The 13404-nt window shown below is 59.4% G+C and overlaps 2 protein-coding genes and 1 non-coding gene across 3 annotated transcripts in view; 1 reads left to right on the top strand and 2 right to left on the bottom strand.

Annotated features, from left to right (window-relative positions):
- The window catches only part of TAF6L (TATA-box binding protein associated factor 6 like), a 7953-nt gene extending 1103 nt beyond the window's left edge, over positions 1-6850 (bottom strand). Inside the window, exons 1-7 of the mRNA XM_039727503.1 lie at positions 6459-6850; positions 5179-5265; positions 2895-3086; positions 1103-1407; positions 891-1023; positions 494-622; positions 1-409 (exon numbers count right to left, since the gene is read on the bottom strand). Of these exons, the coding sequence (XP_039583437.1) occupies positions 1-409; positions 494-622; positions 891-1023; positions 1103-1407; positions 2895-3086; positions 5179-5265; positions 6459-6605 (1402 nt within the window). The 5' untranslated portion in view covers positions 6606-6850. The remainder of the gene's footprint in view (positions 410-493; positions 623-890; positions 1024-1102; positions 1408-2894; positions 3087-5178; positions 5266-6458) is intronic.
- Positions 6851-7529: 679 nt separating this feature from the next.
- On the top strand, positions 7530-10976 carry WDR74 (WD repeat domain 74). The gene is made up of 4 exons (XM_039727502.1): positions 7530-7700; positions 9078-9179; positions 9875-9990; positions 10967-10976. The coding sequence occupies exons 1-4, from the start codon at positions 7590-7592 to the stop codon at positions 10974-10976; spliced, it is 339 nt and encodes a 112-aa protein (XP_039583436.1). The 5' UTR covers positions 7530-7589.
- A 431-nt stretch (positions 10977-11407) lies between these two features.
- On the bottom strand, positions 11408-11598 carry LOC120510982. Its single transcript, XR_005629647.1, has one exon. It is a non-coding gene; the product is annotated as a U2 spliceosomal RNA (small nuclear RNA).
- Between the last annotated feature and the right edge of the window lie 1806 nt (positions 11599-13404).

Genomic DNA, 13404 nt, shown 5'->3' with positions numbered 1-13404 from the left:
GGGGCCGCGGCGGGGGCGGCTCCTCGTCCCTGGGGCTGACCGTGGCGTTGGTCAGCTGGGGCATTTTGCGGGCGGCTCCTTCGGCCGGGGGCTCTTTGCGGGCGCCCTCGGCCGCGCCCGGGGGGCTCGGGGGGTCGGCGGGGGCGCCGGTGCCGAAGCGGGCGGCCAGGCTGTCCCCGAAGAAGTCGTAGAGCTCGCGGTACATGTCCCGCAGCGACGGCGAGGAGGAGGAGGATGATGATGAAGAGGAGGAGGAAGCGGCGGCGCCGCCCCCCGGTAACACCGGGCGGCCCAAGCCCGGCTCGGGGGGGGGGTCCTGGCCGGGGGGGCTGTGCCGGGGGGACCCCTCGGGACCCCCAAATCCCGGGGCTTGCTGAGCCTTGGCTTTCAGCAGCCGCTCCACGGCGACCTGGGGGACACGGGGGGGGTCAGAGGGATCTAAGGGGGGTTAAGGGGTGCGGGACCCCTCCCCAAAAAAGCCCCCCAATCTCACCAGGATGGCGCCGTAGACTTTGTGGCCGTCAGCCTTGACCTGGGCGTTGGACACGGAGTAATCGTCCAGCACAGCCTGGAGGTTGGGCCAGTACGTGGGGAGGTGGGGGTACAGCACCCGCTCCACCGCCTGGGAAATGGGGGACACGGTCTGGGAACCCCCCCTGAACCCCAAAAACTGCCCAGGAACCCCAAAACCCCTCCATGGAACCCCCAAACCAGTACGTGGGGAGGTGGGGGTACAGCACCCGCTCCACTGCCTGGGGGGCACAAGGGGCATGGAGTGAGACCCCCCCTGAACCCCAAACTGCCTCCGAACCCCAAAAAATGCCAAGGACCCCCCAAACTCCCCCATGGAACCCCTAAACCCTCCAGACCCCCTCAGGACCCCCCCAAACCTTCCATCCCAGCGCGTGCAGCCCCACCACGGCCCCGTAGTGGGAGCAGAGCGGCCGCACGGGATCCGCCAGAACCTTCTGGAGCGAGAGCAGGATCTGCTGGTAGAGCCCCCTCACCAACTCCCCGTGGCTCCTGCGGGCACAGGCGGGCACTGAGCCCCAGAGAGAGTACGTGACACCCCCCAGGAGCCCCCCAGGAGCCCCCTGCCCACCAGAAGATGCGGCCCAGCAGCATGGCAGCGTAGTCGCGCAGCGTCCAGTGGTCGTTGAGGGGGTTGATGGAGGCGGCCAGCGGCTCCAGCACGCAGTAGAGCACCGAGCCCATCAGGCTGCCCACGTAGGAGCCCAGGCACAGGAAGGGGTTCTGCAGCAGGCTCCGCGCCAGGTGCAGCAGCCGGCTCAGCTGCTCCAGGTCGTGGCTGACGGATTTCACCTGGGCCAGGTGGGAGGGTGGGGTTGGGAAGAAGCCAGGGTCAGCCCGGGTCAGCCCAGTACAGCCCAGTCCAGCCCAATTCATCTAAACCCAGCCCAGTTCAGCCCAGCTCAGCTGCTCCAGGTCGTGGCTGACGGATTTCACCTGGGCCAGGTGGGAGGGTGGGGTTGGGAAGAAGCCAGGGTCAGCCCGGGTCAGCCCAGTACAGCCCAGTCCAGCCCAATTCATCTAAACCCAGCCCAGTTCAGCCCGGCTCAGCTGCTCCAGCTCATAGCTCATGGATTTCACTTGAGAGAGGTGAGAGGATGAGGTTGGGGAGGTGTCAGGGACAGCCCAGTTCAGCCCAGCTTATCTAAACCCAGCCCAGTTTGGCCTGGCCTGGCTCAGCCCAGCCTGGCTCAGCTGCTCCAGGTCATGGCTGACGGATTTCACCTGGGGGAGGTGGGAGGATGAGGATGGGGAGGCGACAGGGACAGCACAGATCAGCCCAGCTCAGTCCAGTTCATCTAAACCCAGCTCAGTTCAGCCCAGATCAGCTCAGTTCAGCCCGGCTCGGCTGATCCAGGTCGTGGCTGACGGATTTCACTCGGGGCAGGTGGGAGGGTGGGATTGGGGAGGTGACAGGGACAGCCCAGTACAGCTCAGTCCGGCCCAGATCAGCCCAGCTCAGCCCAGTTCATCTAAACCCAGCCCAGCCCAGCCCAGTTCAGCCCGGCTCAGCTGCTCCAGGTCATGGCTCATGGATTTCACTTGGGGCAGGTGGGAGGGTGGGTTTGGGTCCCCAGTCCCCCCCAGGACCCCTCTAAACTCGCCCCAAATTGCCCCCCAGTCCCTCCTAAACTCACCCCAAACTCCCCCAGGACCCCCAAACTCCCCCTCAAATGGGGGTCCCAGGGGGGAATTTGGGGGTCCGAGGCGGAATTTGGGGGTCCCAGGGGGGATTTTGGAGGTCCCATTGGGATTTGGGGGTTCCATGGGGTATTTTGGGGTTCCCAGGGACATTTCAGGGTTTCCAGGATGGTTTTGGGGTTCCCATGGATAATTTTTGGGGTTCCTATGGATAATTTTTGGGGTTCCCAGGATGATTTTGGGGTCCCAGGTATATTGTGGGGTCCCCAGGGATGTTTTGGGGTTCCATGGGGACATTTTTGGGGTCCCTGGGATGTTTTGGGGTGCCACCTCTGACGGCCGTCTTGGTGCAGCCCTTGGGGATATTTTGGGGGTTCCCATGGATAATTTGGGGGTTCCCAGATGATATTTTGGGGTCCTCAGGGATGTTTTGGGGTTGTATGGGGACATTTTTGGGGTTCCCAGAGGACATTTTGGGGTCCCAGTGGGATTTGGGGGTTCCCAGGGGTATTTTGGGGTTCCCAGGGACATTTCAAGGTTCCCAGGATGGTTTTGGGGTTCCCATGGATAATTTTTGGGGTTCCCAGGATGATTTTGGGGTCCCAGGACATTTTTGGGGTCCCAGGACATTTTTGGGGTTCCCAGAACATTTTTGGGGTGCCACCTCTCGGCGCAGCCCTTGGGGGTATTTTGGGGGTTCCCATGGATAATTTTGGGGTTCCCATGACATTTTTGGGGTCCCAGGACATTTCTGGGGTGCCACCTCTGACGGCGGTCTCGGCGCAGCCCTTGGGGATGTTGGTGGCCAGCGCCAGCTCCAGCAGGTTCACCTCGCGGTCCTCGGGGAAAAACAAATCCGAGTCGCGCAGGGAGCGGAACGGGAGCGAGTCCTGCGAGCCGCAGCCACACACGGCCTGGGGACATTGGGGACATTGGGGACACTGAGGGGACAGCCCTGAACTGTCCCCTGGAACGGGAGCGAGTCCTGGGAGCCGCAGCCACACACGGCCTGGGGAGAGTGAGGGGACATTGGGGACATTGGGGACATCATGGGGACATTGGGGACAGAGTCCTGCGAGCCGCAGCCACACACGGCCTGGGGACAGTGAGGGGACATTGGGGACGTCGAGGGGACATTGGGGACATTGGGGACACTCAGGGAGCGACTCCTGCGAACATCAGCTCGAGGGGGCCTGGGGACAGTGAGGGGACATTGGGGACGTCGAGGGGACATTGGGGACATTGGGGACACTCAGGGAGCGACTCCTGCGAGCCGCAGCCACACACGGCCTGGGGACACCGAGGGGACCCCGAGGGGACATTGGGGATATTGGGGATACCAGGGATCTGGGGACACTGCAGGGGTTGGGCACAGCCCCAGTGCCACCAGTGTCCCCTGGCTCAGCCCTCCCAGTGTCCCCTCCAGTGTCCCCGCAATGTCCCCAGTCCCTCCCAGTGTCCCCAGTGTCCCCACTGTCCCAGTGTCCCCTCAGTGTCCCCATTCTCCCAGTGTCCCCCCGTGTCCCTGTGTCCCCAATGTCCCTGTGTCCCCAATGTCCCTGTGTCCCCAGTCCCTCCTGCTGTCCCTGTGTCCCCAGTGTCCCCCCCGTGTCCCCAGTGTCCCCAGTGTCCCCCCAATGTCCCTGCAGTGTCCCCCCCGTGTCCCCACCTCGACGTTGCTCCAGCGCAGCGCTCGGTTGAAATCCTCCACGGTGAGGCGGCGGCGCCGCGTGTGCTTGAGGAACTGGGAGCTGTTCTGGGGACACACGGACACACGGACAGGGGGACAGACGGACAGAGGGAGAGAGGGGACAGACGGACAGGGGGGACAGAGGGACAGGGGGACAGCAGGACAGCAGGACAGAGGGACAGCGGGACAGGGGGACAATGAGGGACAGTGGGGACATGGGGACAATGGGAACGGGGACAATGGGGACAGCAGGAATGGGGAAAATGGGGAAATGGGAACGGGAATGGGGACAATGGGAATGGGAGAATTGGAATAGGAATGGGAATAGGAACAACGGGAATGGGGAAATGGGAATGGGGATGGAAAAAACGGGAACAGGAATGGGAGCCGGGACAATGGGAATGGGACCAAGAATGGGAACAGGGAAACAGGAATGGGAAAATAGGAATGGGGAAACAGGAATGAGAAAATGGGAACGGAAATGTGGAAATGGTAACGGGAACAAGAACAGGAATGGGAACGGGAATGGGAACAGGAATGGGAACGGGAATGGGGATGGGGAAATCGGAACAGGAATGGGAATGGAGAAATGGGAACGGGGAAATAGGAATGGGGAAATAGGAACGGAAACGGGGAAACGGTAACAGGAACGAGAACAGGAATGGGGATGGGAAAGGGAACAGGAATGGGAATGAAGAAATAGGAACGGAAATTAGGAAGATGGGAACAGGATCAGGATCAGCACCGGGATCGGGAACGGGGATGGAGTCGGGAACAGAACCGGGAATGGCACCGGGAAGGGGAATGAGAAAAAGACAACGGGAACGGGATCGTCACCCAGAGCGACACCGGGACCGGTGCTCCAGCACCGGGGAAACGCTCCCGGGACGGCACCGGAACCGCTGGGCGGCAGCGGGGCCGGGAGTGCCCGCGGGGCTCCCCGGTGACCCCGGTAACCCCAGTAGCCCCCGGTAACCCCGGTGCCCCCGGTACCAGGGATCTGGGGACACTGCAGGGGTTGGGCACAGCCCCAGTGCCACCAGTGTCCCCTGGCTCAGCCCTCCCAGTGTCCCCTCCAGTGTCCCCGCAATGTCCCCAGTCCCTCACAGTGTCCCCAGTGTCCCTGTGTCCCCCGTGTCCCCTCAGTGTCCCCAGTGTCCCCTCAGTGTCCCCATTCTCCCAGTGTCCCCCCGTGTCCCTGTGTCCCCAATGTCCCTGTGTCCCCAGTGTCCCCTCAGTGTCCCCATTCTCCCAGTGTCCCCCCAGTGTCCCCAGTGTCCCCAGTGTCCCCCTCAGTGTCCCCCCCGTGTCCCCACCTCGACGTTGCTCCAGCGCAGCGCTCGGTTGAAATCCTCCACGGTGAGGCGGCGGCGCCGCGTGTGCTTGAGGAACTGGGAGCTGTTCTGGGGACACACGGACACACGGACAGGGGGACAGACGGACAATGGGGACAGTGGGGACAGTGGGGACAGTGGGGAAAGGGGGGACAGGGGGACAGAGGGGACAACAGGGATGGGAATGGGGACAAGGGGACAATGGGGACAGTGGGGACAGGGGGGACAGGGGGACAGAGGGACAGGGGGACAGAGGGGAAAGAAGGGACAATGGGGACAGCAGGAATGGGAATGGGAGAATTGGAACAGGAATGGGAATGGGAACAACGGGAATGGGGAAATGGGAATGGGGATGGAAAAAACGGGAATGGGGATAGGGATGGGAATGGGAACCAGGACAACGGGAATGGGAACGGGGAAAGAGGAATGGGAAAACGGGAACGGAAACGGGGAAATGGTAACGGGAACGAGAACAGGAATGGGAACAGCAATGGGGACAACGGGAATGGGAATGAGAGAATTGGAATAGGAATGGGAATGGGAACAACGGGAATGGGGAAATGGGAATGGGGATAGGGACGGAGATGGGAACCGGGACAACGGGAATGGAAACAGGGAAATAGGAATGGGGACATGGGAACAGAAACGGGGAAACGGGAACGGGAATGGGGATGGGGAAATCAGAACAGGAATGGGAATGGAGAAATGGGAATGGGGAGATAGGAATGGGGAAATGGGAACGGGAATGGGGATGGGGAAATCGGAACAGGAATGGGAATGGAGAAATGGGAACGGGGAAATAGGAATGGGGAAATAGGAACGGAAACGGGGAAACGGTAACAGGAACGAGAACAGGAATGGGGATGGGAAAGGGAACAGGAATGGGAATGAAGAAATAGGAACGGAAATTAGGAAGATGGGAACAGGATCAGGATCAGCACCGGGATCGGGAACGGGGATGGAGTCGGGAACAGAACCGGGAATGGCACCGGGAAGGGGAATGAGAAAAAGACAACGGGAACGGGATCGTCACCCAGAGCGACACCGGGACCGGTGCGGCTCCAGCACCGGGGAAACGCTCCCGGGACGGCACCGGAACCGCTGGGCGGCAGCGGGGCCGGGAGTGCCCGCGGGGCTCCCCGGTGACCCCGGTAACCCCAGTAGCCCCCGGTAACCCCGGTGCCCCCGGTACCTGCGTGGCCTCCCGCAGCCGGTAGCCCCGGTGCCCCCGGTGCCCCCGTTAACCCCGGTTCCCCCGGTACCTGCGTGGCCTCCCGCAGCCGGTAGCACACGTCCTCGGCCAGCAGCGCCGCCACCTCGTCGCTGAGCTCCACGCCGGCGCTCTCGGCCATGAGCCGCACCGAGTCCCGCGGCAGCTCCACGAAGCGCCGCTCCTCCCGCTCCGCCATGCCGGGGCCGGCCACGCCCACGAGGGGCGGGGCATGCAAATAAGCGCGGCGGGGAGCGCTCAGCGGGTGAGAGGCGGGGTTATGCAAATGAGCGTCCGCGCGGGAAGGAGCTGCCCGGAACTTTTCTCCCCGGAACGTTCGCGCCGCGCCCGCGGTTGCCGCGCCGGAAGGGCCGGGAGCGCTCCCAAGATGGCGGCGCCCACGCGGTTGTGTCACGTTTGGGTGGGGGCCGAGACCGGAGCCCTCAAAGGTGAGGGGGGGTCCCGAAGGGCCTGGGGGCGCTCGGGAGGGTCAGGGAGGGCCCCCAGGGGGGATCCGAGGGGGTTCTGAGGGAGTTCCGGGCCCCGGGAGCGGCCTTTGGGGGTCCCGTGGATGTGCCAAAAATTGGGATTTTGGGGGTTTTTAGGGGGGGTTGGGGTGGTTTTTGGGTCACCCCAAGGCTCTGGGGGGATTTTGGGGTCAGGGGGGGTTTTGGGGTGACCCCTCCCCAATTCCAGACCCTTTTGGGGTCTGCGGGTGGGGTTGGATGTGCCAAAATTGGGGTTTTTGGGGGGATTTTTAAGGGGTTTTTTTGTGGGGGTTTTGAGCGGGGTTTGGGGTGGATCTGGGGTTTTTTTGAGCGTTTTTTGGGGTGACCTCTCTGCCCCCCCAGCCCCTGCAGGAGCTGCAGGAATTGGGGATTTTTGAGGGATTTTTGGGGGATTTTGGGCAGATTTTTGGGGCGATTTTTGGGCAGATTTTTAGGGGGTTTTTTATTGGGATTTTGAGCAGGTTTTGGGGTTTTTTGGGGGGTTTTTGAGGTGACCTTTCTGCCCCCCCAGCCCCTGCAGGAGCTGCAGGAATTGGGGATTTTCGAGGGATTTTTCGGGGGATTTTGGAGCAGATTTTTGCAGTTTTTTTGGGGTGGGTTTGGGGTTTTTTGGGGTGACTTTTCTGCCCCCCCAGCCCCTGCAGGAGCTGCAGGCGGGGCCGGGGCTGTGCCGGATGCGCCAGGACCCGACGCGGCCTCACCTGGTGGGGACGGGGGGGAAGGAGAACGGGCTCAAGGTGTGGGACCTGCAGCGGCCCCAGGAGCCCCTGTTCCGCGCCAAGAACGTGAGTGGGACCCCCAAAACGCCCTGAAAACACCCCAAAAATACCCAAAAACTGCCCCAGAAATACCCCAAAAACAGCTCCGAAAACAACCCGTGAAATACCCTGAAACAACCCCAAAAACACCCCAAAAATACCCAAAAACTGCCCCAGAAATACCCCAAAAACAGCTCCGAAAACAACCCGTGAAATACCCTGAAACAACCCCAAAAACACCCCAAAAATACCCAAAAACTCCCCCAGAAATATCCCAAAAACAGTTCCAAAAAAAAAGCCTTAAAATACCTTGAAGCCACCCCAAAAACACCCCAAAAATACCCAATAATTACCCCAAAAATACCTAAAAACTAACCCAGAAATACCCAAAATCTACCCCAGAAATATTCCAAAAACAGCTCCTAAAATACCCTGAAACCACCTTAGAAACACCCCAAAAATACCCAAAAACTGCCCTAGAAATGTCCCGAAAATGGCTCCACAAACAACCCCTAAAATACCGTGAAACCACCCCAAAACCACCCAAAAAATACACCAAAAATTACCTAAAAATATACCAAAAACAGTCCCAAAACCACTTTGAAAGCGCCCCATACCTAAAAACTAACCCAGAAATACCCAAAATCTACCCCAGAAATATTCCAAAAACAGCTCCTAAAATACCCTGAAACCACCTTAGAAACACCCCAAAAATACCCAAAAACTGCCCTAGAAATGTCCCGAAAATGGCTCCACAAACAACCCCTAAAATACCGTGAAACCACCCCAAAACCACCCAAAAAATACACCAAAAATTACCTAAAAATATACCAAAAACAGTCCCAAAACCACTTTGAAAGCGCCCCAAAAATCCCCCAAAAGTATCCAAAAGCTACACCAGAAATATCCCAAAAACAATTTCCAAAACAACCCCAAAAATACTCTGAAAACACCTAAAAAAATTACCACGGAACAACTCCAAAAATACCCCAAGAACACCCAAAAAGTATTCTGAAAATATCCTGGAAACACCTTAAAACATACCCAAAAATAGCTGTGAAAACAATCCCAAAACCACAAAAAAATACCCCAAAAATACCCAAAATCCCTTTAAAACTACTCCAAAACAACTCCAAAAAAAACCCACCACCAAAAATTCCCATTAAATAACCCAAAATATCCCAAAAAACCCAAAAATAGCTTAAAAACATCCCCAAACTACCCTGGAAGTATTCGGTAAATATCCCAAAAATGCCTCCAAAACGTCCCCAAAACGTCCCAAACGTCCCCAAACCGATCCCAGGTGTCCCTCAATGGCGTTCGAGTGTTTTGAGCTGTCCCCAAATGTCCCCAAAATGTCCCCAAATGTCCGGAATCGTCCCCAAACGTCCCCAAACGCGGCAGGTGAGGAACGATTGGCTGGACCTGCGCGTGCCCGTCTGGGAGCGCGACCTGCACTTCCTGCCCGGCTCCCAGAGGGTCGTCACCTGCACGGGGCACGGCCAGGTGGGGGCACGGGGGGCACCTGGGGTCATTGGGGGTCATTGGGGGTCATTGGGGGTCACCTGCACGGGGCACGGCCAGGTGAGGTCACCTGGAGGGCACCTGGGCACACCTGGGAGGGCCATTTGGGGTTGTTTGGGGTCATCTGGGGTCACCTGCACCGAGCACGGCCAGGTGAGGGCACGGGGGGCACCTGGGCACACCTGGGGTCGTTTGGGGTCACTTGCACTGGGCATGGGCAGGTGGGGGACATGGGCACACCTGGGGGGCATTTGGGCACACCTGGGGCCATCTGGGGTCACCTGCAGTGGGCACAGCCAGGTGAGGGCACCTTGGCACTTGGGGGCACTTGGGGGGGCATTTGGGCACACCTGGGGGGGGCATCTGGGGTCACCTGCACCAGGCACAGACAGGTGGGGGGCACCTGGGGGGCACCTGGGGGGACATTTGGGGTCAACCTGTGGGGGTCATTTGGGGTCACCTGCATGGGGCACGGCCAGGTGAGGGCACGTGGAGTCACCTGTACTGGGCACAGACAGGTGAGGCACCTGGGCACACCTTGGGGGGGGAACCTGAGCACACCTGGGGGGCATCTGGGGTCATTTGGGGTCACCTGCATGGGGCACGGCCAGGTGAGGGCACCTGGAGTCACCCGCTGTCCCCACCCCGTGTCCCCCCCTGTCCCTCACCTGTGCCAGGTGCGTCTCTACGACCCCTCCTCGCCCCAGCGCCGCCCGGTGCTCGATGCCACCTTCGGGGAGGCGCCGCTGACGGCGCTGGCACTGCCCGCGGGGGACACGTCAGTGCTGGGGGGGTTTGGGGGGGTTTTGAGGGGTCCGGGGGGATTTCAGGATTTAGGGGGGTCCTGGCAGGATTTGGGGGCAATTTTGGGTGGTCACAGTGGGGGTTGAGGGGTCCCAGGGGTTTTTTGAGGGGATTTTGGGGGTCCCAGGTGGATTTTTGGGGTGGTCCTGGGGGGTCTTTGCCCCCCTGATCCCCCTGTGCCCCCCAGGGTGGGCACTGAGGGGATTTTGGGGGGGGTCCCGGTGGTCTCTCACCCCCAGGGCGGGCACTGAGGGGTTTTGGGGGGGGATTTTGGGGGGTCCTGGGGGTCTCTGACCCCCCGTGCCCCCAGTGGGGTGACTAATTAAATTGAGGTGACTAAATTGGAGTAATTAATTAAATTGGGGCAATTAATGAAATTGGGGGGACTAATTAAATTGGGGGGACTAAATTGGGATGACTAATTAAATGGGGGTAAATAATTAAATTGGGGTAATTAAACTGGAGTGACTAAATTGGGACAATTAATTAAATTGGGGGGACTAATTAAATTGGGGTGACTAAATTGGGGTGACTAAATTGGGGTATCAAATTAGGGTGGCTAATTAAATCGGAGTAATTAATTAAATGGGGATAATTAATTAAATCGGGGACGACACGCAGAGCAGAGATCACTCCAGCAGCGACAGCGAGTGACACGGCGCGGTTCATGTCGCGACATAAACGCGATAATGGCGATTATTCACATTTTTAATCGATTTTTGACCACCTGAGGCCCCTCCTGGGGGCGCGCTGTTCCCGGGGGCGCTGCGATATCGCGACAGAGTCACGACTCAATCTGGTTTTCACCATTTCGTTCCCCATATCGCGATAGAGTCACGACTCAATCTGGTTTTCACCATTTCGTTCCCCATATCGCGATAGAGTCACGACTCAATCTGGTTTTCACCATTTCGTTCCCCATATCGCGATAGAGTCACGACTCAATCTGGTTTTCACCATTTCAGTCCCCACTGAGGCGTGCACCGTTCCCAGAGGCACTGCAATCCCGAGCTGATATCGCGACAGAATCGCGATTCAATCTATTTTTCACCATGGAATATCCCCGTGAGGGGTGCCCCGTTCCCGCAGGCACTGCAATCCCAGGCTGATATCGCGATAGAATCATCATTCAGTCTGGTTTTCACCATTTCAGTCCCTATATCACGATAGAATCCCGGTTTATCCCGATTCAATCTGTTTTTCACCATTTCAGTCCCCGGTGGGGGTGCACCGTTCCCGGAGGCACTGCAATACCGGGCTGCTATCGCGATATAATCACGATTTAATCTATTTTTCACCATTTCAGTCCCCATAAAGGGGTGCACCGTTCCCACAAGCACTGCAATATCGCGATACAATCACGATACAATCCCGATTCAATCTGTTTTTCACCATTTCAGTCCCCGGTGGGGTGCACCGTTCCCGGAGGCACTGCAATACCGGGACGATGCGCGGAGCGGAGGGAGCAAGCTCCGGGTCCAACTCCCGAGCCCAAAAATCCGTTTAATATGAAGTCCTCTCATCGAGGACGTATCAGATATTAAACTGATAAGAACAGATACTACACTTGATCTTAGCCAAAAGGCCGAGAAGCGATGCCCGAGCCGGGCCCCGCGCCGCGCCCGGCCCCGCCCGCCCGGCCCGCACCTCACGGACAGCCCCGCGCCGCGCCCCGACCCGCGCGTCCCGCTCCCGGCCTCCCGCCCGGCTCACTCCGCGCTTTGCTCCCGATTTTTCCACGCGCGGACGCCGAAAATCGCGAAATTCCGCCCAATTTTCGCTCCCATGATGCCCTTGGCGGCGCGCTGGCGCTGATTTGCATGCTTGCCGCCTTCTGATCTGCATAACCCCGCCCCTCACTCCCGCCCACCAGTTAAAAGCCCCGCCCCCTCAGCCTCCAGCTCGTGATGTGATTGGGCGAGCAGGACTTTGATTTGCATTCGCCCCGCTCGTTGTTATGAAGCCGATATCTCATTAGCATGACCCCGCCCATGAACCAATCAGATCGCAGTGACTGATTCTGTCCCGCGTCCCGCACGAACCGACCCCAAAACACCCGAAATCCGCCCCAAAAATCATCCCAGCATGCCTTTCGCTCGCTGTCCGCAGCTGTTTTGCATAACCCCGCCCCTCCGCCCTGATGGTTTCGCGTCACTCGTTTATTAGCACACTAACACCCCGATATTTGCATATTCATGTCTCATGACGGTTTTGCCCCGCCCCTTTTCTCCCCAGCGGCTCGGGGGCTGGCGGGAACCGGGGTAGGGGAATTGGGGAGGTTTTGGGGGTCCCTCCTTCCCTCCCCCAGGGGGATTTTGGGGGGCCCCGCCGGGGGCGTTTCCGGCAGGGCTCGGCTCCCCCGGCCCCCTCATAATCGGAATCACTCGGGAGTTTCCGGCAGGGCTCGGCTCCCCCGGCCCCCTCATAATCGGAATCACTCGGGAGTTTCCGGCAGGGCTCGGCTCCCCCGGCCCCCTCATAATCGGAATCACTCGGGAGTTTCCGGCAGGGCTCGGCTCCCCCGGCCCCCTCATAATCGGAATCACTCGGGTATTCCCGGCAGGACTCGGCTCTCTCCGCCCCGCCTCTGCGCTCGGCCATTTCCGACAGCGCTCGGCTCCCCTGGTCCCCTCATAATCGGAACCACTCGGGTATTCCCGGCAGGACTCGGCGCCCTCCGCCCCGCCCCTGCGCTCGGGTGTTTCCGGCAGCGCTCGGCTCTTTCCGCCGCTGCCATAGAAACTCTTCTGCACACAGCATTCCCTCATTAGCATCCCCCAAATTAACGCTCATTAAGCTCCTCTCTCTAATCACCGCCCATTAACCACCACGCCATCTGCTCAGAGACCCTCACGACCCCCTTAGAGGCCACTTTAACCTCTAAACCCCTTTAAACTCCTCAAAATCACCGCTAAAACAGCATAAACCCAACCCCACAAAATCAGCGAGAACGGCTCAGGAAGCCCCAAAATGGCGGGAATTGAGCCCAGATTGGGATCGTGGCAGTTTTGGGTGAAATCACAGCAGTTTTGGGTCGTTTCTGTCTGTTTAGGGTGGGATTGTGGCAGTTTTGGGTGAAATCACGGCAGTTTTGGGGGCGTTTTCCACCCCCTCTCCGCCCCCAGGACTTTGTCACCTGGCGCGGGGCCGTGGGGACAAAGGGCTGCGCCGGGGGGGGACACTGGGGGTGCACTGGCAGCACCCTTGGGTGCCCCCCACCCTCGGAGCTGCCCCTCAAGGGCCCCCCCATAATCCCCATCACCCCAAACCTTGGCAGCCCCTCAGAATCCCCCCCAGAACCCCTCCAGAGCCTCCCCAGGGGCTCCTGCAGCCCCTCCAGACCCCCCCATCTCACCTGAACGCCCTCAGAGCCCCCCAAAACCTCCCCAGCCCCTCCCACACC

This window comes from Passer montanus, unplaced genomic scaffold, assembly GCF_014805655.1.
Source record: "Passer montanus isolate IOZ18808 unplaced genomic scaffold, ASM1480565v1 scaffold615, whole genome shotgun sequence".
NCBI lineage: Eukaryota > Metazoa > Chordata > Aves > Passeriformes > Passeridae > Passer > Passer montanus.
Note: the sequence above shows the minus strand (reverse complement) of the source record. Positions and strands in the feature narration are given on the sequence as shown.

Bases quoted from the DNA above. Each gene is read 5' to 3' on its own strand.
- WDR74 (XM_039727502.1), top strand. From the start codon at position 7,590: ATGCGCCAGGACCCGACGCGGCCTCACCTGGTGGGGACGGGGGGGAAG. The intron at 7,701-9,077 runs GTGAGTGGGACC...CAAACGCGGCAG, and splicing joins CCCTGTTCCGCGCCAAGAAC to GTGAGGAACGATTGGCTGGA. The intron at 9,180-9,874 runs GTGGGGGCACGG...CACCTGTGCCAG, and splicing joins CCTGCACGGGGCACGGCCAG to GTGCGTCTCTACGACCCCTC.